Source organism: Crocodylus porosus, unplaced genomic scaffold, assembly GCF_001723895.1.
Source record: "Crocodylus porosus isolate Cpor-Errol unplaced genomic scaffold, CroPor_comp1, whole genome shotgun sequence".
In the NCBI taxonomy this organism is placed as follows: Eukaryota; Metazoa; Chordata; order Crocodylia; family Crocodylidae; genus Crocodylus; species Crocodylus porosus.
In genome coordinates this window covers 105361101-105384828 of record NW_017728943.1, presented here as the reverse complement: position 1 = coordinate 105384828, position 23728 = coordinate 105361101, and the positions used below count along the sequence as shown (strand labels likewise).

Genomic DNA, 23728 nt, shown 5'->3' with positions numbered 1-23728 from the left:
ACGTTACCCGGGACCTTCTTTTTGCCCCCTATGTTTTTAAAAAAGGACTTCTTATTGTCCTTAATCTGAGAAGCTAGTCCTAATTCCATCTCTGCCTTGGCCTTCCTAACTGCCCCCCTACATCCCCGAGCGACTGCAGAATAGTCATCCCTGGTGATCACCCCTTCTGGTTGTTGATGAAGACATTGAACAAAACTCTTCCCAGGACCAACCCAGTCAAAACTGTCCCCAGGCACTCCACTTGATACCGGCTGTCAAGTAGATGTTAAGCCACTGATTACTACCTTCTGAGCCCAATGCTCCAGCCAGTTTTCTGTCCATCTTAGAATCCATTCATCCAACAGACAATTAGCTTGGTGCATGGAGAGCCCCATATTGGGCTGCAGCATCCCAGCTCTAGGCTCTCTGTGTCCTGGAAACTAAAACCACATGCAGTCACTCAGGTCTATACAGTCCCTGGCTACATACTCAGTTTAAGGCATGATACAGATGAGCCACAAACTTGTTCCGTGTTGTGTGGAATAATTTCGTGGGTTGTTTACTACACTATCATGCCTTAAATTGAGTGGCACTTGTGGTAAGATTTCTGTTAGTCGCATCTAAATGTAACATGGGTCAGAGGCGTATGGTAATACCCCAGTGTGTAAGCTATTTGGTTTTGTTTGTTCCACCAGATATTTTTTTGTGAATTTTCTATTTCTCTTCTAGGCTTCTGCAGGTTAACACCTCATCCACGTTCACCAGGGACTTGGACAATATATTTTGAAGGTGCAGACTATGAAAGTCACCTGTTGCGTGAGAATGCTGAGCTGGTAGGTATTCAGTGTTTGAAATAGCTGTCAGAGAAAGTTTATATGAAAGCTTTCTGCAAACTATTCCTGCAGACAGGCCAGGAAACTTTTGTGTTGTGTTGGGGACAACTTGTTTATAAATGGCAGAGAAGCCAACTGGGAGAGGTCTTGTTGACTTGCTGCTTACTAATCATGAGTTGGTTAATTTTCAGTTCCCTTTCTGCTCAACAAGCTCTGAACCCAAAGACTTTTCTTTAGCCTTCCTAAGGCTGGTGCAGAAGTGCAAAGGATGTAACAATTCCTTCTAAGGGGATTCCATTCCAAGAGATTTGGTCAGGAAGGTAGAAACTGTCATTTAAAGGGACTTCCAAGCAGAGGCAGAACTGGTGATGTTTGCTCCCTGTGCAGCATGTAAGTCATGTCCCAGAAGCTGCTAGTCCCCTTATCAGCCTGCTGACAGTGTCGACACCTTCCCATCCAGCAGAAACATCTCCCATAGTGCAGAAGGTGGTGGTGTAGGGTGTGTTAGGCTGATGTGGGGACGAGGACTACTTGGAGATGAACCCCTGTGAGCCCCACCACTGAGAATCTCCCATTCCTGCTCAATGTGGCCAAAGCCTGAAGCTGGTCCCAGCGCCTTCCCAAGTGCCACCAATTTCTATTGCAGGCAGCAATGGTCAACAAGCTGCCAGCTGTATTTTGCTAAGACCATAATGTTCCCATGCAGTGACCTGAAGAACTTTGTGCCTCAGTGACATGGCAAATGCAAGTTAAAAATAACTTCAGTGACTATGAGTGAGCCTGGCCTGCCTTGATCCATATAGGCTTGGAGACTATTGTGTCTTACTTAACAGGCATCTGGACCTAATAATGAATGGGTGAATATAGAAGATAGCATAGCAGACACATTCTTTGGGGTTTCGGGTTCTGTCACATCCCTTCGTTTTCTCTGTTACTTTGGGTGATTAACAAGTATTAAATCAACGTAGAGAGAATTTTCTCACTTCTAGAACTAGTGAAATTGGTACTTATCCTTTGAGGTAATAAGTGACTGAAGGTTTTATTCCATATTTGTCATACCAAGAACGCTTTGGAATAGACTGGTCTGTGGTACACACGCAAGGCTGAATGAATCGACAAAAATAAACATCAGGATAGAGGATCTAACTTCCACTGTTGCTGCAGTCTGTCCAGAAGATTTGACATCCAATGGATATGAGAGACTTACCTCAGTATTATAATAGGACGCTTTCAACAACTGTTTCTTCAATTTACCTATGGCAGTTGCCATTATTAGAAGAAAACTATGCAGTTGGTAAAATGGAAGATATCGCCCCAAAATCCTTTCCATTCCATAGGCGTTCATCGAGATATTAATAGTAGTCTGGTTGATTTGCGTATTGTGACTTATCTGCACTACTTAGTTGATACGCTATTCGTGTCACAGTGAACACTAGCACATCCAGTTGGCAGGGTCTCCTACCAAAATCTACTTATTTATCCCAATTTACCCTATTTTGAAACAGCATGGCACTGAATGCAAAGCCCTAAAGATGGGACACACCTATAAAGTAAACAGCTCTTGGCCTTGTACAAGCATTCCGCCAACAGACACAGCAAGGTGCTGGAAGAAAAGTTTAGACAGTGCCCTTGGAAACAAGGAAGTTCCAGCATTTCTGGATTTCTTACAAAATAGCCGGAAGCTTCTCATTCATTAAACAATCCTGCAGCTGGAGACTCATCTGAGACGAATGTTGTTGTTGAGGCTCCTTGTATGTCTAGCCAACACAAAAATGAGGTGCATTTTTCTTTTTTGTATAGTTGAGATATTTAGAAGCTAAAATTTTCATTATTTGAAATTTACTTCTGGTGATAGTCTGTAAAACTTTATAGTGCTTATCTTGCCTTGTGTTAAACTGTCTGATCAGAGAGGAACTGATAGATGGAAGCAGTGATAAAGCATTGTTTCCCGGAGTCTTGTGGCTTTCTCCTTGAGTCCTCTGGTGTTTTTACAGAAATCTTTCATTTTTTCCAGTGGCTTAGTATAGTTATAAAGCATTCTCATGCTTCCATTTAAATCAATGGAAAAAACCTAAATAAAATGGAAGCAGGCTCCATTTTGGTAGAGGCATTTGATGTGTGTGCGCTAATATAATTTTTTTTCTTAAAATATCCTTATTTTTATAATATTTTAACTTGACTACAATGTGTTAATATTTCTGTTAATAATGAAATTTTCTGTAAATAAAAATAATAATAAATATATAATACTACACATTGCAGAATAATACAGTTATTTCTATAAATAATTAAATGTGAATATTCTTTGATTTGTTTTTTAAAAGTGTTACCCCATCGTATGAAACTCGTCAAGATATTTTTTTCTTAAATGTCATTTTTAGAATTGTCTGACCCAGATGTACATTCTGTTTATAGTCTTTATTAACTTTAAAATGTCTCAAATCAAGAGAGAAGAACATTTTTGATAGACTGCATAACTTTGGCAGAGTTCTGAGTACAAATGTAATGCTGATTACTTTGATACCTATTAATGTTAATGAAATGTTACAGATTTTAAAATTATAATGAAAATTAAATTTATTTGCAGAAGGATCTCTGGATGTTATCTCTCTTCCTGTATAAAACATTTTGTTTTATTGATTTATAGAGTGGCCACTTTGTGCAGTCTTGCCATGTGTGCTTACCTCTCTTTCTACTTTTTTCTTCTGGTAGGCTCAGCCTTTGAGGAAAGAACCTGAAATCATCACGGTGACACTAAAAAAACAAAATGGAATGGGCTTAAGCATTGTTGCTGCTAAGGTATGAAAACAATGTCTCATGAACTGATCAAAATGACAATGTTATTTACTTGCTATGAAAATGTACTTGCATCATGTACTTGCCCAGAGTACATTTATGTCATATTACCTTAGCTGCAAATTCCTGTTCTGTAAAATATACAGACTGAACAAAATAAAGGAAATAGCAACTCAGAAAAATAGAACCTGGAAATTTCTATAGTCCTATAATGACATTTTGAATTTAATTTCTTAAGTTGGTACTTCTAATGTTATAATCTCATCAGATATTTTGGATCTGATTGGGGGTTACACAAATATGTAGCAAAAGTGCTTTGAGGAAGAGTAGTAATGCTGAAAAAGTGTGTAGACGTGTTTTATAATTTGGTATGGATTAAAATGTTTAAATGAATTAAGGAAAAAACAGCCTGCAAACCAACTAAATTTTATATTTATTTTGCGGAGTGAAGAGGTTGTTTACACCATATTTTACTGCCCAAATTACTTTGGTTTCACTTGTGTTTCATTTTGATCTTAAAATACTGTATGCAGAATAGGTTGCCCAAAAGGAGGGAGGGACCCTTTCACCTTACCATATTACGGTGCTTATTATGTTGGTCTTCGTTGTGGTAACGTGAAGTACGTGCACACAATTCCAGCTGCCATATGGAGGACTCCCCCACTTGGGTACATCTGAATTTTAAATTTGTAGTGTAATTTATGTAACCAGTGTTTGAAAGTCCCAGTCATTTTCAGGTAACAGAGAGACGGTCTCTTGTGATTCTTTCTTTACTGTGTGTGGGATGAGCTTTATCAAAGCAATTGAGTCCCTTTTCCCAAAAAATTTATGGACTAGACACTGTTGTACTGTTTTTAAGGTATTTGGTATAGGTAAGTACTTCTAAACAATATCCATCTTTTTGCTGAAACAAGTTTTATTCCTGTTTTTTACAAAGGTGGAGGTAAAGTTTGGATGCATATGTATCATCTAAAGTTCATCTTACCTTTGAGAGAGACTGTGCTCAAAATCTTGAGAAATTTGAGGCAAAACATTTCTTCAGTAGAGTTCTTATATGATGTAGTGGGCTTAAGTCTGAGAGACTGGAAATACATGACTTTGGCATGCGCTAGATTAACTGCTGATCAGACTTCTGCATTTCAGTTTAGTGTTCAAGATGAAATTGGCAAGCTGAAGTGGAATTTTCTATGCTAAAGTGTTGTCCTATTGATTTTTCTCATTTGAAGAGCAGCAGAGTATGCAAAGTGGGAAACTTGCAGTTTTTCCCTGGAACTGATTGACTTGTCACATGCACATTTTAAAATTAGTTTGACATCACTAATTTATAGCAGCAGTACAGAAGTGCCACTGTGCAGCATCCAACAGGGTTTTTTAAGAAGCTGAAGCTTTAAGAAAAATATTATAAGAAGCAGCAAAAGTTCTGTTTAAATGTGTAGAATTATCTAGGAATACATAATCTTTTTTTATATCCAACACTAGGCTGCAGTCTCCCAGATTAGCATTAGATGTGCAAAAGAGATTATCTTGCACTTCCAGTTTCAGTTTAGTTGGGTTATTTTCTGGTGGCTGTTTAGAACAGAGAATAGCTTTTGGACATAGTTCTTATGAAATGGAAACTCCACTAACAACAACACAGTGTTCAGGAAGATTGACAGACAATGAACTTTTGAAGCAGGACAGAAAAAGGAATTGGTGAAACTGATAAACTGTGTTTGAGAAGCTTTGATAGTGATTATATGTTTTTACTTTTCTGTTAACTCCCTTGTTCTAATGACACTTGACTTCTCCAGTAGAACTCAGGTTATGTATCTTGCACTAATACTGGAATTGAAATTCGGTGGGTTTTTTTGACCCCACAAAATGGGGAGGAAGGGCATAAATGTGCAGATTAAAGTGTTTTGAGAGTTTTAAAGTTTTTTTTAGAGTGCCCCAGATTATTTTAAGTATAGCATGTCAGAGTGGAACTAATTGGCTGTTGCATTTTCACATCAGGGTAAGCAATGTTAATATTTTAGCTACGGTAATCTGCTTTGACTGTTCTTCTCTCCCCCCCCCTTTCCCCCCAATGTTTCTCTCCAGAATAAGAAAATCAATTGATATTCAAACTCCATATTTTTGTGCATACCACAGACCCCCAAATAAGACCTGCATCTTGCTTTGGGAACGCAGAATGAAGAAGAAAAGATTTATCTTCAGGCATTTTCTCTATAAAAGCTCCTCAGCTCAAGCTTCAGCTCCATCATGGCCTCTGCCAAATTGGCTGCTGCTGATTTGCCAGCAGCTCTGATGGGGTTAAGCCTTGAGCAGCAGATTTTGCAAGGGGAGAGAATGCACAACATGGAGCAACACATGCTTGTCCCCTCCCAAATGCCACCAGAGCCTAGCACAGAGCCAATCCACAGCAGCTATTCCAGTGTCTCCTGCCCCCATTCTGGTCTGGAAATCACCATCTTCATTTAAAGCATGCACCCCAATTTTGGATGGCTGACTTTTTTGGAGTAGAAGTGTGTTTGGTATAAAAGTAAATATGGTATTTTTAAAGTGCATTTTAAATACAAGAAATAAGGATTTGTCTTTGTATGAAAAGAAGAGGCACTTCCTTTTCTTTGCAGAGGGCTCTAGTTTGATGGCTGGTCCTAGTTTTATTTCTTGGTCCCTTAAGTTCCATTGGGTGAGGTATTAAAAAAAGAAAAAGTTAGAAATGAAAATTACAGTGATTGATCAGCAGGTGGCACTGCTCCAAATAAAGCAGTACTTTACGGTGTTAGAGATGCTCTTATACCTACAACTGCTTAAGCTTTTATTAGGAGCAATAAGAAGGGCCACAATGGCTCAGACCAGTGGTTAGTCTAGCTTTAACAGCAGCAGGGATGGATATTTTAGAGCAGTATTTCCTAACCAGTGTGCTGCAGCACAAATGTGTGCTGTCAGAAATGAACAGTTGTGACGCAGAATTTTGCCATGGCAATGAGCTACAATAGGTATGAGGATAGGGAATGCCTTAACATGTATGCTGCAGAAAATTGTTATTAACGTTAAGTGTGCCTTGGGCTGGAAAAGGTTGGGAAACACTGCTTTAGAGGGAGAGCATTGAACTGGTTATCTCCTAGCCTCAACTATCATTGCTTTAGGCATGCCAGAGGAACCCTCTGCATATGTTCTGTTTAATACATGATTCTGTATATGAATATAGATAGCACTTTGTCTTGAATGACAAAAGTATGGCATTGTCTGCCATAATGAGAGGAGTCATTCTAAGTTTGAATTCTTTTGAATGAAAATTACTAACTGAAGCTAAACCTGCCTAGTTGTCACTTGGCAGAAGAAAGGGCTGTAATGTAAGGCCATGGACATATTTGGAGAAGAGAAAGTAATGCTCATAATCTCAAAGATTAATTTTTAAAAAAAAGAAATGATTTTCGCTCTTCTGTTCCTGTACCTTGCACCAAAAAATCCACAATTTTGATGGCTATTGCTAGAGCAGAACATCTAAGTAATACACTTGCATATTCATATATGTTTAAAGTTTTTCTGCTCATGTCATGTGTGCAGTTTCATGTTGTGGGACAGTGGTGCTTAACCTTCTGGCCCCATGGCCTGGATGTGTTGTGTGGGATAGGTCCGCAGGCCAGATCCCACAGGCTGAATCTAGGTGGAGTCAGCACATGAGGTTGATCCATGGGTGCAGTCAGTTGTGCTAGCCTGGCCCTGCATCCCAGATCTAGTCGTGGAGCAAGCCTGCGTGTTGGATCCATCACTTTCCCACTGCCAAATTTCCAGACCTGTGAAGAGCTCTGCAGGCTAGATTTGTTCCGTGGACCAAAGATAAAGCAATATGGCTGTAGGGAAAATCTATGAAAATGAAGTTTCCTGTTGGAAACTGGCAAAGAACTTTACTAATTAGCAACATCTTTTTTTTTTTTAGTTACAAAATTGCTGTCACTTCCTTTTACCGAAGGAATTTATTGCGGAATAGTCTCTGTAAGTTAAGGCTGATGTTAAAAATAATGTTGAAAGCAAAGAAGTAATAGAACTTGAGTCAGAGTCTTCTGCACCTGTTTGTCCCTATGATGGATGGTTTTAATTCATTGTGTGAAGGATTACAGACACCAGTGGTAGATTTAAGTGGTTGAGTGGAGAAAAGAAAAATGAAAACATTTATTCAGTCACTAAGGAACAAAATATTTGGCCCTCCTTCCACTTAATCACAGGCAATGACATTAAGAGCTTTAGTCTTAATTCCAGTTTTAATATTTTATATGGTACTTTATTGGGACGCAAGCTATGAAAATATCTGGTATGTGCAAAATGTAAATTTTTTAAAATACAGATTCAGCCGTCACCATGTACTCTATTCATGTATTTTTTCATTAAAAGCCACTGGCTTTCAAAGTCAACATTAATTTTTTGAGCAGCCATGTAACAAGTGAGGGGGGTGGTGTGCAGACTGAATAAAAACTAGTATTAGTACTTAATTGTTTCAAGCTTAAGGAGTTATTAAAATCATTCTAAAGTTAGGGAAAATACCTTGCAGCATCCTTCTTAAAAACCTTTGTGATTTAAAAATCTTAAACTTTGCAGATGATCCACTGATGCAGTGAAGGAAGCTTAGCTGTTGCCCCCACCCTTGTACAGTTTTTTTGTACTAAATCTTTTTGAAGTTTTACGTCTGCTAGCATTATTGTAAGGCCATTGATTTTTAAAGGGTGGAGTGGTTGGGGAGCAGGGTCTGTACTGCTTTTTGAAACTGTTTAGAAGTTGGTTGCTCTAACCCTGAAAGATGTTTTGATGTTAAGAGCTGCCTGACTTCTAGCCACACTGTGGTTTCATTTTATGAAATCCAGATGATTTGGAAGCAGTATGTGCATGCAGTTTACTTTAAAAATATATCACTTTTTGGGGGGTTTAGCATGTGACTTTCTACCCATCTGTGGGCCAGCACATTACTTCCTGTTTAATTTGGAGGTTTTTGTCTTTTGTACAAAAGGCCCCCTTTTTTGTTTTTCTAGTAGTTTTCAAAGTTTAATAAAGCTCCTAAAGTAAATGAAAGTCGGAACGGGATACTGATTACGTAAGAGTCTGAATATTGTATTGGTTATAGCTAGTGTGATAAATGCCATAGTGTCATAGCATCCAGCTCAGAATTATCTTGATGGGTGTCTTGGAAAATCCAGCAGACTGTATTGCTGGTTGCTTTTAAGGGCTGTGAGAGAAGTGGAGAATTGTTTCTTTTTTTCTTTCAAGGATCTGTAGTCCCGGAGATCAAAATGTGGTTTTCTGTTGTTGGAAGAACAGAATCCGTGGTAAGTTTGTTCAGGGTTCTGTTGGGACTGTTTTTTTTGTTTAGTTTTAAATGTTTTCCCTGTACGTTTTCCTGCACTCTTGCTTGTTTAGACTGGTCAGTAAGTACTTGTTCATATAACAGCCATTTAATGTAGCATGCAGTTGAATACAGTCAAAGTTTATTAGTTAACTTTTGCAAAGTCAGAAGGGGAAAAGCTTAAACTATTTTCAAGTCCATTCTTACACATTTCTCTAAAGAAGTGGTAGTGACAGCTTTTAAATTTTTTATTGTTCAAGTATCCACAATAATTACTACCATTTCTCTGTGGAAGAGCATGAATAGCATGTTTTGTGATATGTCTGCTTGTCATATTACTTGGCTTTAATCCAGATTCCTCTACAAATCCGTTTTCCATTTGTAAAATCTTGTAAAAATAATTAAAATTGACATCCTAAACAGTATTAAGAGATTTCAATACTCTGTAGACCTGGTCTGTGACTAGAATAAAAGACTTTACAAATGCACTCCAGTTAGGTTCCGTCTTAAACTTAATGTATATTTATTGAGTAGAGAATTTTAAATCCATTCAGGTTGCTACTGTATGAAAGAAAGGTGTATTTCAAAGTATTTGGCCACCACATAGAGCAAACATTAGTTAGAGGAATCTACAGGTTAATGAATATAATAAATGTTACAATTTAAGTACTCCAAGGAATTAGGTCCCCATATCCCTCAATCTCAGTAATTTTCTTACAACTATAAGGGTAAACAGTCACAACAGAGTCAGGAAAACATCATTTCATTTTAAATGCAAACCTAAATCAATGCTCCCTGTAAAAACAGGGCTTGGATGGAGTATTTCCATTGAATTTACTTGAGATGATGATAAAATGATAATCTGCTTCTTGGTTTTCAGTTTTAAATTAGAATTTCAAAAATTAACTGTGACAAATGTTGCAAGTCATAGAAAAACAGATTATCCATCTGAAAGAAAAGTTAATAGTATCTTTAACTGCATATTCTTAATTGTTATGTAACTTTATTTTTTTAATGATAAATTAATCGGCATCTGCAATGTCATTTTCCAGTATAAAATACAAGTTATTTAATCCCTCAGCAGGTTTTATATTTCAGTGGACTGTCTTTTTGATGTCAAGATGTCTGTTTTTAAAGAGTGATTAACAGTTTTTGAGATTTAAAATATTCTTTATCTCAAATTATTTCAGTGTATTTTGTGTCGGCTCTTCAGATCTGCAGTATTTCTAAGATTTCACATTCTGTCCACTTTCACAAACCCAGATAGCTTAGTGTTGCAGCTCTTCAGTTTGACAGCAGAGCATGGTTTCTCTTTCCCCATTATTTGAGGCCTCACATTTGGCTCAGGCAAGAACTAAGATTTTCACAAATTCAGGTTGAGATTATGTTGCAAATCAGTCATCTGAACATTTGTTTTAATGTGGTCAACTGAGAAGACTTGCTGTAATTTAGTTCCTTGCAAAATAAGGTGGATATTCCAGCTCTACCCATACCATAGCAGCTTCAGTATTCAGGCACTTGGTAATGCATGAAAGAATTTTGGCATTTAGGCAAGTTCTCCCCCTCCCCTCAAAGACCTTTCCAGTACCCGTGATGATGATATAGCATCTTAAACTTATAGTTCATGCTTCTAAAAATCTCAAAGCATTTTCTACACATTTACCAATTATGCATGCAGAAGTAGTTAACAGTGAAGAGTAGTTTCAACTATCATGCACATGGTTACTTAACAGCACAAAGCAACACTACAGCCTGTTTTTCACCATATCTGCCCAAGACTGCAGAGTGAATTTATGCTGATAGAAATGTAATTGTGTCTGCTTCAGTTTAGCGAGAGGAGTGGGGCTAATGCCTATCTTTTGCAGGAAGAGCATTACAAATATTTGAGTTTAGAACGGAGGACCTGCCCAATTATGTGTTGTCAGAAGACAGCACAACTAGCTCATAGTGATGGTTGAGGTATTAGTTCAGTGTTAGCTCAGAAGGAAATGTCCTTTCACAGCATCTGATGAAGTGAACTTGGATTCATAAAGCTTGTGCTATGCATATACATGTAGTATTTAGTTAGTTTGTAAAGGTACAGGCCTACCCTGTCTTCTGCTTGACTTCAGACTAACATGGCTAACCTCTCTGATGAAAGTGTGCTGCTAAATTTTCAGTACCACTTCTGCTGGGTGGCATGAGTCCAGATTTCCCTCAGTGCTTAACCAACTTGAGTATTAGTTGTCAGTATATGCTAAAACATTAATCTCATTTCTAAAGCTGAGCCCAGAAATGCCTGATAAAACAACAGACTTTCTTGCTTTGCAAGTGCATATAAGGGGTGAGATAAGTGAATGGCTCCAGGCAGAATAAATTGGTAGATCTCTTGCAGAAGTTGGGGAAAGCCTTTGTTAGTTTGTTAAACAACATGATCTGATTCCTGTCTTTTACAGATTGCCACATTAGGTATTTCCTTTATTTAAATAAACGTTGAGCAAAGCTCTCAAGTAAAGTTTATCAAGTTTTCTACAGACTTAGTCTAGTGATTTTTATTCTCCTTGTTTACTCTTGGTATTTTTCAGATGTCTTAAAGTAAAATTCAAGTAGGTTAAAAAAGGCATGGTTAGTTGTAATGTTTGAAATGGTTTGCTTTACAGTTAGCAAGAGAGATGCTAATTCTCTCTTTTTTTTTAAATTCAAAGGATTGTTTGGAATTAGTCAGTTTCTAGAATATGTTGAGACGTTAATTTGTGTCACTAATCAGCTATATTTTTACATGGAATAGAGGAAATCACCTGTTTCTTCCATTTGTATTTACTTACACTATATTAGAATTAATAAAAAAAAATACATCAGACAAGGATCATCATGCATTGCTTTAGTAATAGAAAAGTATTATATTATTGTTGATAATTCAGTTCCCTTTTATCTGTTTTGAAAAGCAAGTATTATGAACACCTAGGTGTGTGAGGTCTGTTTGCGTGACTGGTATCTTTACTGGAAACCTTTTATAACTGATGCATGCCCTGAAACAAACTGTAGTTTTCTCCTGCCCCAGATTCATAGATTGAAAATGTTCAGCAGATTCACCTGATGCATTGTATTCTTCTGATCTCTCAAAATTTTGCACCTATCTGTTGTGGCCTTTAAGATGTTTGCATTTTTTAAAAACTTAGTGTGGTTTTAATCCTGCATTACTTAACACACTCAAATTACATTCATGGTCATGCATGTGCATTGTTTTCCCTTTCTGGTTGTATCATTTAGTTAGTTGTTGGTGCTAGTGACTGAATTGCTACTTTCAGTTCATTTTATTGGTTGCTTTTTTTCCTGGCTTGCAGCTGTACTTTGATGAATATGTAACATGTTTTTTTTCAAAGAAGACAAGATGAGGGAGAGAATATGTGGACTATGGGTCAGTTGTAGAAAAAATCAGTTTGTTTTGGAGATCACCACATTGGGGAGGGGGCGGGGAGCAGCTGTAGTTACAATGAAGGGAATCAGTTTTGTATACAGCAAGCCAGTTCACCTCATTTATACTTGGAAATGATGTGGAGTATGGGCTGAAGCATTTGTCTAATGATGATAAAGTCTAAATTGGTCTTGAGGGGGCTGAAGCCTTTGCTTCCTTTGCCAGAGTTTTTTTTTCTTTCCTTTTTTGTCTTCATATGCAAAGATGCTTTTGACCCCATTTTAATGTCTTAATCAGTAGCTGTTTAGTTAAACTCCTCCATTCTCCTGAACTGATGATGGCAAGTAATTAAATTAATCATGATCACAGTATGTTCTATACATAGAGATTCAGATTTTCATGCTTATGTGTGACCAGAGCTGACCTGTGAAATGCGCATAGCTTTTGAGGGGAATGTTGAATGTGTTTTTGTTCTTCAGAAGCTTTTGCTTTGCGCTGCATAGTGAGCGCATATGTAAACCAGCTGGAGTATTTTAGTAAACTGGTGTTCCCTTAGAATGCTTATAAAGTCAGCTAATTTAAATGCATCTAGACTAACTGCTTGCCAGAGAAGTCAGACTGACTGATCCTGTTGTATAAACTTGTTTTTGAGGATGTTTATACAACTTTTGATGATCTTCTATGTAAGCTTACAAAGACAGGAATATGAGAATTAGCCTTGATGAAACCAATAAATTCTACTATGGGGGTAGGAAGGAGGGTGAATGGAAACCTAGCTACCACATCTGAAGCTTTTTATCATAAGGTAGAAGTTTATGGTTTTGCTAAAACATTTTAGTTCCATGGACTATTTTTGTTATACTCAGTTGGTACTTTGTGGAAGAAATGAAGGTTTCCACTACCAGGGTAGTGATCTGATGAAGAAAGTCTTGCTTCTGAAAGCTTGTCTGTCTATATTCCAACTATGTAGTTGGAAGAGATCACCCTAAGAAATCCTTGCTCCTCACTACAAAGATACAAACAGGTATTTTCTTTCTTTCCCCTGTATTATAAGAACATCTGTTATGAAGACATAATACTTTAATGGCCAGTGTTTTAAATGTACATATTGTGGTTTTGAGTTATAAATCATAATCTTTTATATGCATCTTATTATTCACATTACTTATTTTATAAGCATGTTACCCTCAAGCAAAGTTTGGGGATTAACTTTTTGAAATCAGATTCAGGTTTTGCATTCTTTCAGTGTAAAGGGTTAAATAACATCTTATGTTCTTCTTATTCAGCTTTCCTTTCTGTATTACTTCACAAATAGTTTGTAAAAGATCTCCATTACAAGAATAATTGTGCTAAATTTATTCCTATGGCTAAATCAAATTTTGTAGGGCATATCAATTATTTTATTCGTTTTTTAAATATTTTTGGCCTCTGAACTTCATTTGTAGCTTTGATCTTTTTATTTGCTTAGTTATAGATTTCCTGTGTCTGACATTTCATGATTGTCATAGACTGGACACCTGGCATCTTCAGTCAGTTGACAACAAAAAACAAACGTCTTGAGACTTGCATTCTGGACTTCTGTTTTGAGATATATTATAGGCCTGATCCATGAAGCCATTTTAATGAGACTACGTATCCTGAAAGTGGGAATTAAACATTTCCCACAATTTCAGTTAAATTATAATGGGAACATTTAGATATCCTTATTTCTGTTTCCACAATGTTAAGCATGTGATTTCTTAAACACTGCAAAATTTCATAACAATAAAACAAATTTAAGTCTACATCCAAATGTCATTAGGAAACCTTTAATATACTTACTGTGACTAAAGCTAGATGGTAGTGTATTGCAATGAAGCACATGTGTATATATATTTTTAATTTTATAAGCAACCATAATTCTCAGCTGTACTGGGTCTATTCAGATTTTTAATTGAATTAAAGAATTTGAAGTGGGGATAAAATGAGGTGCAGGTATAGGCAAAAATAATTTAAAACTAGTAGCAATGAGATAATGCCATTAAATTATCTGGTGAATTTATAGTTTTAGCTGCAGTACCTACACATACAAATCTATAATACATATAGCTTCAAATGTTTATGTGCAATATATAATATATGAATAAATTAAGCTTTGTAGTTCTGCTACTACTTCTGAATGTTTCTTCTGTCATCTGAAAAAATCCTTTTGTTACAGATTTTCTTAGCCTTTTAATTCTAGAAATTATTAGAAATTGAGGTTAGTCAAACTCCTATTGGGTCATCTAGAAGTCCCAACTTCCAGTTGAGGAGTGCTACGGACTAAGTAAAAAGCTTTACCAACTATTTTGTGTCCAGTCTAGTTCTTTGTGCAGTTCTATTGAGACAATTTTGTATTGCTATGCAAGGGAGGCATGTATGTCTGTTTGAATGCTTTGATGGTTACTTACTTAACTAGAGAGACCATTTAGTCCCATTATGATGCACTGAACTGGGGCATCATAGTGGCCACTTTGTTCAACCATGTCTGCATACTGATGTTGTAACTAAGCTTACCTTTCATACTGATAGACTCAGCTTTTTTATGGCTAATAGTTTGCAAAGCTGATGATGGCTATGCAAGTAAATTATTACCACTAAAAGTAGGGGCTCATAGACCTCACTCTACTGTTAAGAGTAATTTCAGGAGGCACAGAGCAGGAGAGAAGTTTAGACCTTTACCACCTTCTTGCTTATGAGATCTTGGTGATTGGACAGCCAATTTATGGCCTACTCACCATAACCACTTACAGATGTGGGGGGGTGGGGAACAAAAAAACTCAACACTTCATTGGAAGAGGAAACATTTCAGTTTGACCTGGCTCTGTAACATCTGTATAGATCAGGTGCTTCAGCAGATCTTTTTGGTGCTTTTATCTAAAACTGATTCAATCAGCTTTTAGCTAAAAGTGCCAAAAAGCCCTGCTGAAGCACATGACGTATACAGACATTGGGCAAACTGCGTCAAAATAACTCAGTGCATCCTCTGGCCATGTGCTGTGCTTGGTGCAGGAGGGTGCCAAGCTTAAAGTATAGCACTGGAGTTTTTTTCATCTCCACCCCCACCCCCCACACAGACATGCACACATCCGTAAGCAGCCCATGACTATAGCTGGGGGAAAACGGTTGATCCGTTAGCGTCCTAGATTTTTCAGTGTCCAAGGCCTCCCTAAGGTGTCTAATCTATAACATAATAGGATTTTCTCTCAGTGTTGTTCACTTAATTTTAATCCCATTATTCCTAGCTATTATATTCTTATACCACCATAGCTTTCTCTGTCTTTGATTTATATACTTAAGATATTTTGCTGCTTTTCATCAAATACTCAGTCAATTTGTCCTTATCTTGATTTTTCTTTTTTCATTATAAATAACTCAACTTGCTGTTCACCATTGGCTATAAATATTTATCAGTAGAATTTTTCTTTAAGGTTTCTTGTTTAATAGATTTGTTTTGTATGATTTTGCCACATTGTTATTAGTTCATGTTCTTCCAAGTTTAGTTTTATTTGTCCATATTTCTTAATTTCTCTCAATCCCTTTAGTGGCATGTCTCTTTTTATACGTGTAAATTGTCCCAGTACAGCATTACCTGCATATAAATGTATACCTACTGTCAAATTATTAATTAAAATGTTAAATTATATTAACTACTACAGCTTATTTCCCAAATGTACTCCTTTCTTTTTGATACTCTGTTTAATTTTAGTTTATCATCCCAACAATGACTCTTTTCAGTTGCTTAAATGCTATTATTACAGCTGTCAGATTTCCTTCATCCTCTGGTTTTTTTTAGCTCTTCACAAGATGGGGAGGAAGAGTTAAATATTAGGTAAAATTTGATCCTGCTTAGTGCTCTGCCATCTTTTAGTTGCATGGTGACTCTTCTTTAATATTGTCTTTCCATACTTGAGGCTGAGTTTAGACTTTTTGTTTACAAATGTCAATTTATTTATAAATTGATACTTATAAACTTTACACTTTTTAGTAAAGTGCAAAGTATCCATCTGTTTAATTTTGAAAATTACTGTTTTTGTTTTATTTTCAGCATCTCTCAGGGCTTTCATGTCTTTCTGAAAATAGTAGTTCAGTAAGTTCATTACCTGATTCCTTTTAATATCCTGGAACGTGTCATCTGGAACAGCTAATTTATGTTCTAGTTTTCCAGCTATTGCTTCACTAGCTTTTTATAAATGGATGTTTTGCAAGGTTTTTATTATTTCCTAATTGTAAAAAATTCTTGAACATTTGAGACATTCAGTACTTGAGCCATTTCTTTGTTGTCTTTTAATGTTACCCACATCCTCATTTATAGTGAGCCTACTGTCTTATACATCCTCCCTGAATACTTGTAGAAATTCTGTTCTTTAGTTCAGTGGTTCTCAACCCTTTTGGACTTGGCATCCTTCAGAAAATGCCAGCTGTTGTTTACATTTGTTTTTTTGACTATAGATTAGTAATAGAGCAATTCTGTTGCAAAGGACTCAGCCCACAACAGGTGGGAATGTTTTTAACGTTGTGGATTGCTGCTTGCATTTTGAGTTTATCTTGTGAATCGTGTGTTTGCAAACAATGATGCTAATATTGAGGGCACCTTTAAAAGAGTCTTGTGGCATCCCAGGATGTTGCTGATTCTCTGACTGAGAACCGTTGCTCTAGTTATTCAAACAACTTATGTACGTTTTAGCTTACTTTCTTACGTTAAGAACTTAGGGCACTTTTACATGTATGTTGGGGGAGAGGGAGGGATGGCACTTAGTTCAAGGGCCCCGGCCACCATTTTGAAGCATGGGGATGCTGACCTGTGAGACACAGGAGGCTACTGGAGCACAGTAATTACCATGCTCCGGCAGACTCAGTTAATCAAGTCTGCTTCATCACACTGTTGGTGCAGACTCTGTGCTCAGGCACCTCTAACGTTTAACAGTAAATTCCGTGCTTAGTCTTGTATAATACAGTAGTCCACCAAAAGCTGGAGTGGGGAATAGGGAGATAATCAGTGTTGCTTCCCCTTCCTTCTGTTTTGGGCTGCAAAACTTTTTTTTGCAGGTTTTTTGGGGGAACAAGGGTATAGTTTTAAAGTAGTTCCTAAATAAAATAAAATTTGTTGAGGTGAGAGAGGGGGAGATGGGGATTCTTTTTTTATAAAATATTAAGTTGCATTATATGGGTTGCAACAATTAGGTATTATTTCCAATGTTGTTTATTTGGATAACTGTTTAGATGTGAAACATATGGAAAGGTTCTCTCTGTTTTAATCCTAGGAGATGGCAGTTGAAAGAGAGAGAGAACAAACGAAACATTTTTCTAGCTATGTAACACTACCTAGAAAAAAAAGTCAAAGCATTTTTTAAATTGTGACTGAATGCAGAAGAGTTCATAGATTAAACCTGAGCTATGAAGTCTCCTTTTCACAGAGCTTCCATTTAATTTTCTACTGGATGTTCCTGAACTGAATTTCTGTGGGTATGTCTAACAGCAGTCACTGCAGCTTATGTTGCCATATCCTGACTGGTTGTTAATGGTCAGATACCATTAACTTGGATACCAGCTTGGATACCAATAATAGCAAAGCAGCAGCAGCACCAGGCTCGCTGCATACTGTAAAATTCAGCCTGAGATGAGCTTCATGCTGTTGCAGTTACAGTTATTGGTAGCCAGGCTAGCTTGAGTGTATCTACATCAGTTTCAATGATTGCAGCATAGATGTATCCTGTGTCATTTGGGGGGAAAGAAAATTTATTTTGAGTAAATTGTGCTACTTTCACCTTCGTGGTGACATTGCCTTCCCAGTTTATCTGACTTTTTTGATTTTTGTGTAAATTCTTTTGCTGCTTGGTCTGTGTTTCCATACAAGTCCCCCTGGTTACCAGGAGATAAGAGTATTTTTGTTTGGAAGGTTGATAGTGGCATTTAGAGGCCACTGACCTATCCAGAAGGTCTAAAAATCACTACAATGTTTCTGTGGGAGGTTGCCAGATTAAGTTAGTTCATATTATGTAAAGGTTTTTGTTTTTCTTTCAATCAGCTTTTCTGACACAGGAGCACTCCTGAAGTCAGGTGCTTGATGTTTATACATTAACTCTACAAAGTAACTTTTTCTCTAGAATTTATCTGCCCCATTTTGCATTAGAAAGATGATCTAATATTATCTAAAGCTGAATATTAGTAGCTCACTTAACTTGGATAGTGAGTTACAGTATTGTTCTCATCCCTGTTGCTTCACAAATAATCCCTTTCTTTGCTTGTCAGCTTATAATATAGAGAGGCTGTCCCATGAGATTCTTTTTTAAACAAGTTTATCTGAGTTTTTCTGATAAGAACTCATTGAAACCAGCCCTCCTGTAAAAAGAATAAATTTAGTTCCCTTTAACTTGCTGTCTATACTAGGAATTCCTTTCCTTTCCTTCCTGTCCCCTCCCCTCCCTTTCCCTCCTCTAACCTATTTCATCGTCTCTGTACAGTATATTTGAACCACGAACAGTGAATAATGACAAAGATAAGGAGCATAATTGTTCTGGCCACTTTAAAATATTGGTTTTAATTATAAAATCTGAAAGTTTCTAGAATCCTAGAAATCAAGAACTTGAAGGGACCTTGAAAGATCATAGAGTCCAGCCACCCTGCTCTGGACAGAAATACTGCTGAGATCAAATGATCTCAGCAAGGTGTCTGTCCAGTCTCCTCGTGAAGATTTCCAAGGTTGGGGACTACACCACCTCCTTGGGAAGTCTGTTCCAGATTCTAGATACCCTTACCATAAAGAACTTCTTCCTTACATCTAACCTAAAACCATCCTCTAACAGTTTATGGTCATTGCTCCTTGTCTTCCCCTGGGGCACACTAGTGAACAGTTTTGTTTTTTTTTTTCCCCTACCAGCTCCTGATATTTACCCCTTACATACTTATAAATGGCCACTAAGTCCTTTGCCCCTCCCCCCCCATTGTCTCTTCGCCTGGTGGAACAGTCCCAGATCCCTTAGTCTTTCCTAATAAGCTTTGGTCCTCCAGGCCCTTAATTATTCTTGTGGCCCTTCTCTGGACCCCCTTCCAAGATTCTCCATGTCATTTTTGAAGTGCAGTGTCCAGAACTGGACACAGTACACCAGCTGAGGTCTCGCCAATGCTGAGTAGAGAGCAAGTATTGCTTGCTTAGCCCTGCTTGCAATGCATTTGGTAATGCATTCCAGTATGCTGTTAGCTCTGTTGACTACAGTGTCATGCTGGCAGTTCATGTTCATCCTGTGATCAACCATAATCCTGAGGTCCCTTTTCAGCCATCATGTTGGCCAAGTTATCTCCTTCTAACCTATATTCATGTTGCAGGTTACTTCTCCCCAGACGAAGCACTCTGCTTTTATCCTTATTGAACTGCATTTGATTCTGCTCTGACCACCTTTCCAGCTTGTCCAGGTCCACTTGGATCTGCATCCTATCTGCAAACGTGGCCAATGTGCTTTCCACAACCTCATCTAAATCCTTGATAAAGATGTTGAACAGCACAGGGCCCAGAACTGAACTCTGCAGGACACCACTGGCTTCTTCCTGCCAAGATGATACAGACCTGCCCACTAATGCTCTCTCTGTTTGACCCCTTAGCCAGTTCCCAGCCCACCTGACCATGGGCTCTTCCAGCTCATAATCCCCCCTTTTTTTTTTTTTTATAAAAATATCATGAGAGACTGTATCAAAGGCCTTTTTAAAATCCAAGTGTTTGACATCAACTGCATCTTCCACATCTAAGTGGTTCATGACTTGATCATAGAAGGAGACAGGGTTGGTCAGATGCAACCTGCTGCAAAACCATGTTGGCTATCCTTCAGCATCATGCCTTCTGCTAGTCTCTCACAAATGGACATTTTGATACTTTGTTTTCAAAATTTTACCTGGTATTGAGGTCAAACTGACCAGTCTGTAGCTTCCCAGATCCTCCCTTCTCCCTTTAAAGATTGGCACCACATTGGCCCTTTTCCCATCTTCCCGAGCATCACAAGTCTTCAAATACCTTCACCAGTGGTACCACCGTGACTCCAGCCCATTCCTCAGCACTCTTGGGTGTAGTCCATCTGGTCTTGCCAACTTGAAGACGTTCAGCTGCTCTAAGTGCTCCCTCACCAGTCCAAAACTGATCATTGGTTGACAATCACCCCCCACCTGTGCATCCATCCAGTATTTGACTAGGCAGGTGACCATCATCTGCATGCATGAATGCTGAAGCAAAGTATTTATTGAAGAGTTCAGCTTTCTCCCAACTGTCTGTCAGCTGTCCTGTCTCATTCTGGGTGGTAGCCATAGAGTGAACAAAAGGGAGAAAAAAATACTGAACGGGTGCATCCTGTCCATTTTGCTCACTAACTGGATAGGATTCCTGTGAGAAAAACATGTGCTTATGTAGTAAAAGATAAAAGATGCCTGCAAAGAACAGAAAGTACATTAAGGTTGCCCAGGCAGCCTTTTCTGACTTTTTGAATGCCTAACTGTGCAACATTAATCTTTTAACAGTTTGTGTGCATGCAGTATTCCTTGGGGTTTGAAGTGGTGAGGCTGTTAAAACTGTTATATTATCTTGCTACGTGTTAATGTTGCAGGCTTCACTCGGGCATTGCCTGCAGGTAGACCCTTGCCTGTAATTTAGAAATAAAATGAATGTCATAAGAACTTGGCACAAGAAGCAAGGATTTTGTGGGGTGGAGGGGGGTGTCTTTTATTGACCTGATTGCATGGTTGGAATTCCATTTGAAAGCTTGTCTCAGTTTATTCCAACCATGCAATTGGTCCAGTAAAAGATATCACCCCTCCAAAAATCCTTGCCTCCACATAATTCCTGGACCATGACAACTGTAACATCACTCTAGCACTACAAAAAAAAAAAGTAGCTAACTTTTGAAGAAAAAGCAATTAATATTTTTAGTTGCTTTCCTAGTTTTAGACAACTGTATGTACTATTTAACAGCTTCTAAGTGATTAAGTTCTTGTCGTTCTTTCCTTAAAAAATCTTAACCTTTTCACATTTTGGGGGGGAAAAAAAATTAAAAACCCTATTTCGAGTAGGTGGAACCATAGAAAATTTGTCTAAAACTACTAAGTTAATTACTGCAGGCATGATTTTTCTTGCTTACAGAATTCAATGAATTATTTGCTTGTGAAATGTTATTATGGAAGTTCTTGTTTATGTTGCTCTTTGTTCCCTTTTTTGTGATAGTTTGTCATGTAGCTCTGAACTGAATTTTTGTTTCATGCATTCTTCTGGAAAAACTGTTTTTCTGAATCCTGAGTTAATCCATGTTAAAAACTACCTTATATTCTATGGGTAAATGATTTATTATTGCAGCTCTGCTTTCTGAACAGATTAGCACTTTTACAGAGAAATAGTATAATACCTGATATGGGAGAGAGCTAAGATTTTTGCTGTTGGGTTGGGGGGAAATCCTTTTTTAGTAATTTGTTAAATATTAAATACCATTTTAACCATAGTTAAAATGATTAATAGAGTCTGCTGGAGCGTGGAAATTAATGTGCTTGTTAAAAATGGTAGCTTTAAAGCTTGTTCGACTAGGACTCTACTGCGATTTTTTTTTTAGTGTGTGTAACCTGTGACACTCTGAGTGCTTTTAATTAGTTTGGCTCTTGGAGCTGCACCAATGAAATCACTCCCTCCCTCCCCCCCATGCTTTCCAGAGCATGGGACGCCCTAAGTTTTGATTCCAGAAATGCAGCCACATGCCTGCAGTGGCCCAGGCCAGAAGCTGGGGAGTGCTAGGGCACATCTCCCTTCTCAGCTAGAGCACGCAGCTTGGGCCAAGGCTAACATGTCCAGCCTGTGAGGAGGTGGCTTGTGAGGAACATACAAAGCATCCTGAGCTGCTGGGAAACTATGAGTTAAATTGAATCTGGAGGGGATCTGGGACAGAAGTTTAACAAATCAATTTAACCTAAATCAGTTAAGTCTGATACTGCACCCATCCAGGTCTATTATAAACAGGTTTCAGACATTTTGAAAGTGGTTTGTGTACACTGAGACTTTGTTGTGTTACAGATTTGAAACCACTTATACTGGTTTGTGTAATTTCTGTCTCTAGCCCTCAAGAATACGTTTTTGGAGGGTAAAGACAATTGAGCAAAATTCCAGTTAATCAAATGATTCCTTTTTAAACTTAAAAAATTATTCATTTGGCATAAATAGGTAACTTTAAAAGTGAATACGTTTTCCTAGGTGGGACCGGCGAAGACATCCCCCTTTTTTAAAGTGATACTTAAATTATTGTTTTTATTTCATTCAGTGTTACTGTTGCTCCTTCCACATTATTTTTTTTTTAAATTTTGGAAATAAGAAAAGTACGCTTAAAACACTTAGCTATTAATATTTTGAACATTCTAGATCTCAGGAGAATTTCACAAGTTTTGAGACTTGTGAAACTTTGAACTAGAGCAACTTGGACTTATTTAAACTAATCCTGTCTTATCCTTCTAATTAAAGTAGTCTTTGTCCGCCTTCCTTCTTCCCTCCTCTCTACTTCCCAGGTCCAAAGAAAAAAATAAAAAAAAATCCAAAGCCAGGCTGCAAGTTATTAATTTGGTTGGGTTGAAGTTACAATTTTAGGATTTTAATTTCCATGGGTTTTTTCCCCCCCTCAAAGGCAGAGAAATAGCAGTAGTAGTAGCATAGCTACCAAAAATAAATGTAGAAATGAGTTGATGTCAGTAAACAGAATAGTCACATTCCCAATAATATACTAATTTGGAATGTTGTTCTGAATGGGAAAGTTTTGTGTATGCATTAATTCAGCTGAAAATATTGCTCTCTGTAACAGTGCCTTTTGTGGAGGTCAAGTGATAGTCAACTTTAAAAATGGCACACGTTCACTTTACTAAATAATGTTACTGCAACTATATGACCATTTATTTTTACTTAATGATGCTTTCAAGGCTCACTAGTTCAAAAGTTAGACGAATCCAGTGTGTGGTAGCTAGCTAGTGGGTGCATGTAAAGGAATTGTGCACAGCATGACTCAAATATATGTTTATATTTATCTGCTGAAGGTTTGCTAATCATCTAGCAATACAATATCAGTGTTGGGTTTCAGATTAAATTGGGTAGAATATTTTTATTTAGAAACCACAAAAAGTATTATTTAAAAAAAAATTCACAATGGACTTGAACTTTGGACCTGTCAACTTCCAAAATGAAAATTGTAATTCTCTCTTCCCTGCCCTTTCCCAACTTTAGTCATCATCAGGGATCCTGGTTTTCTCTGTTTTAAAAATAGCAAATTCCCTGATTTACAAAAAATCAAATCATAGTTTCTAGGGCCGGAAGGGACCTGAGCAGATCATCTAGTCCGACCCCCTGCCATGGCAGGAAAGAGTACGGGGGTCAAACGACCCCAG

At 37.5% G+C, this 23728-nt stretch overlaps 1 protein-coding gene across 17 annotated transcripts in view; it reads left to right on the top strand.

The window, feature by feature from the left end:
• AFDN (afadin, adherens junction formation factor) overlaps positions 1-23728 on the top strand; it is a 129038-nt gene that overhangs the window by 76846 nt on the left and 28464 nt on the right. For all 17 annotated transcript variants that reach the window (XM_019549929.1, XM_019549932.1, XM_019549938.1 and 14 more), the window contains 2 exons: positions 709-812; positions 3525-3611. In XM_019549929.1, coding sequence (XP_019405474.1) covers positions 709-812; positions 3525-3611 — 191 coding nt within the window. The remainder of the gene's footprint in view (positions 1-708; positions 813-3524; positions 3612-23728) is intronic.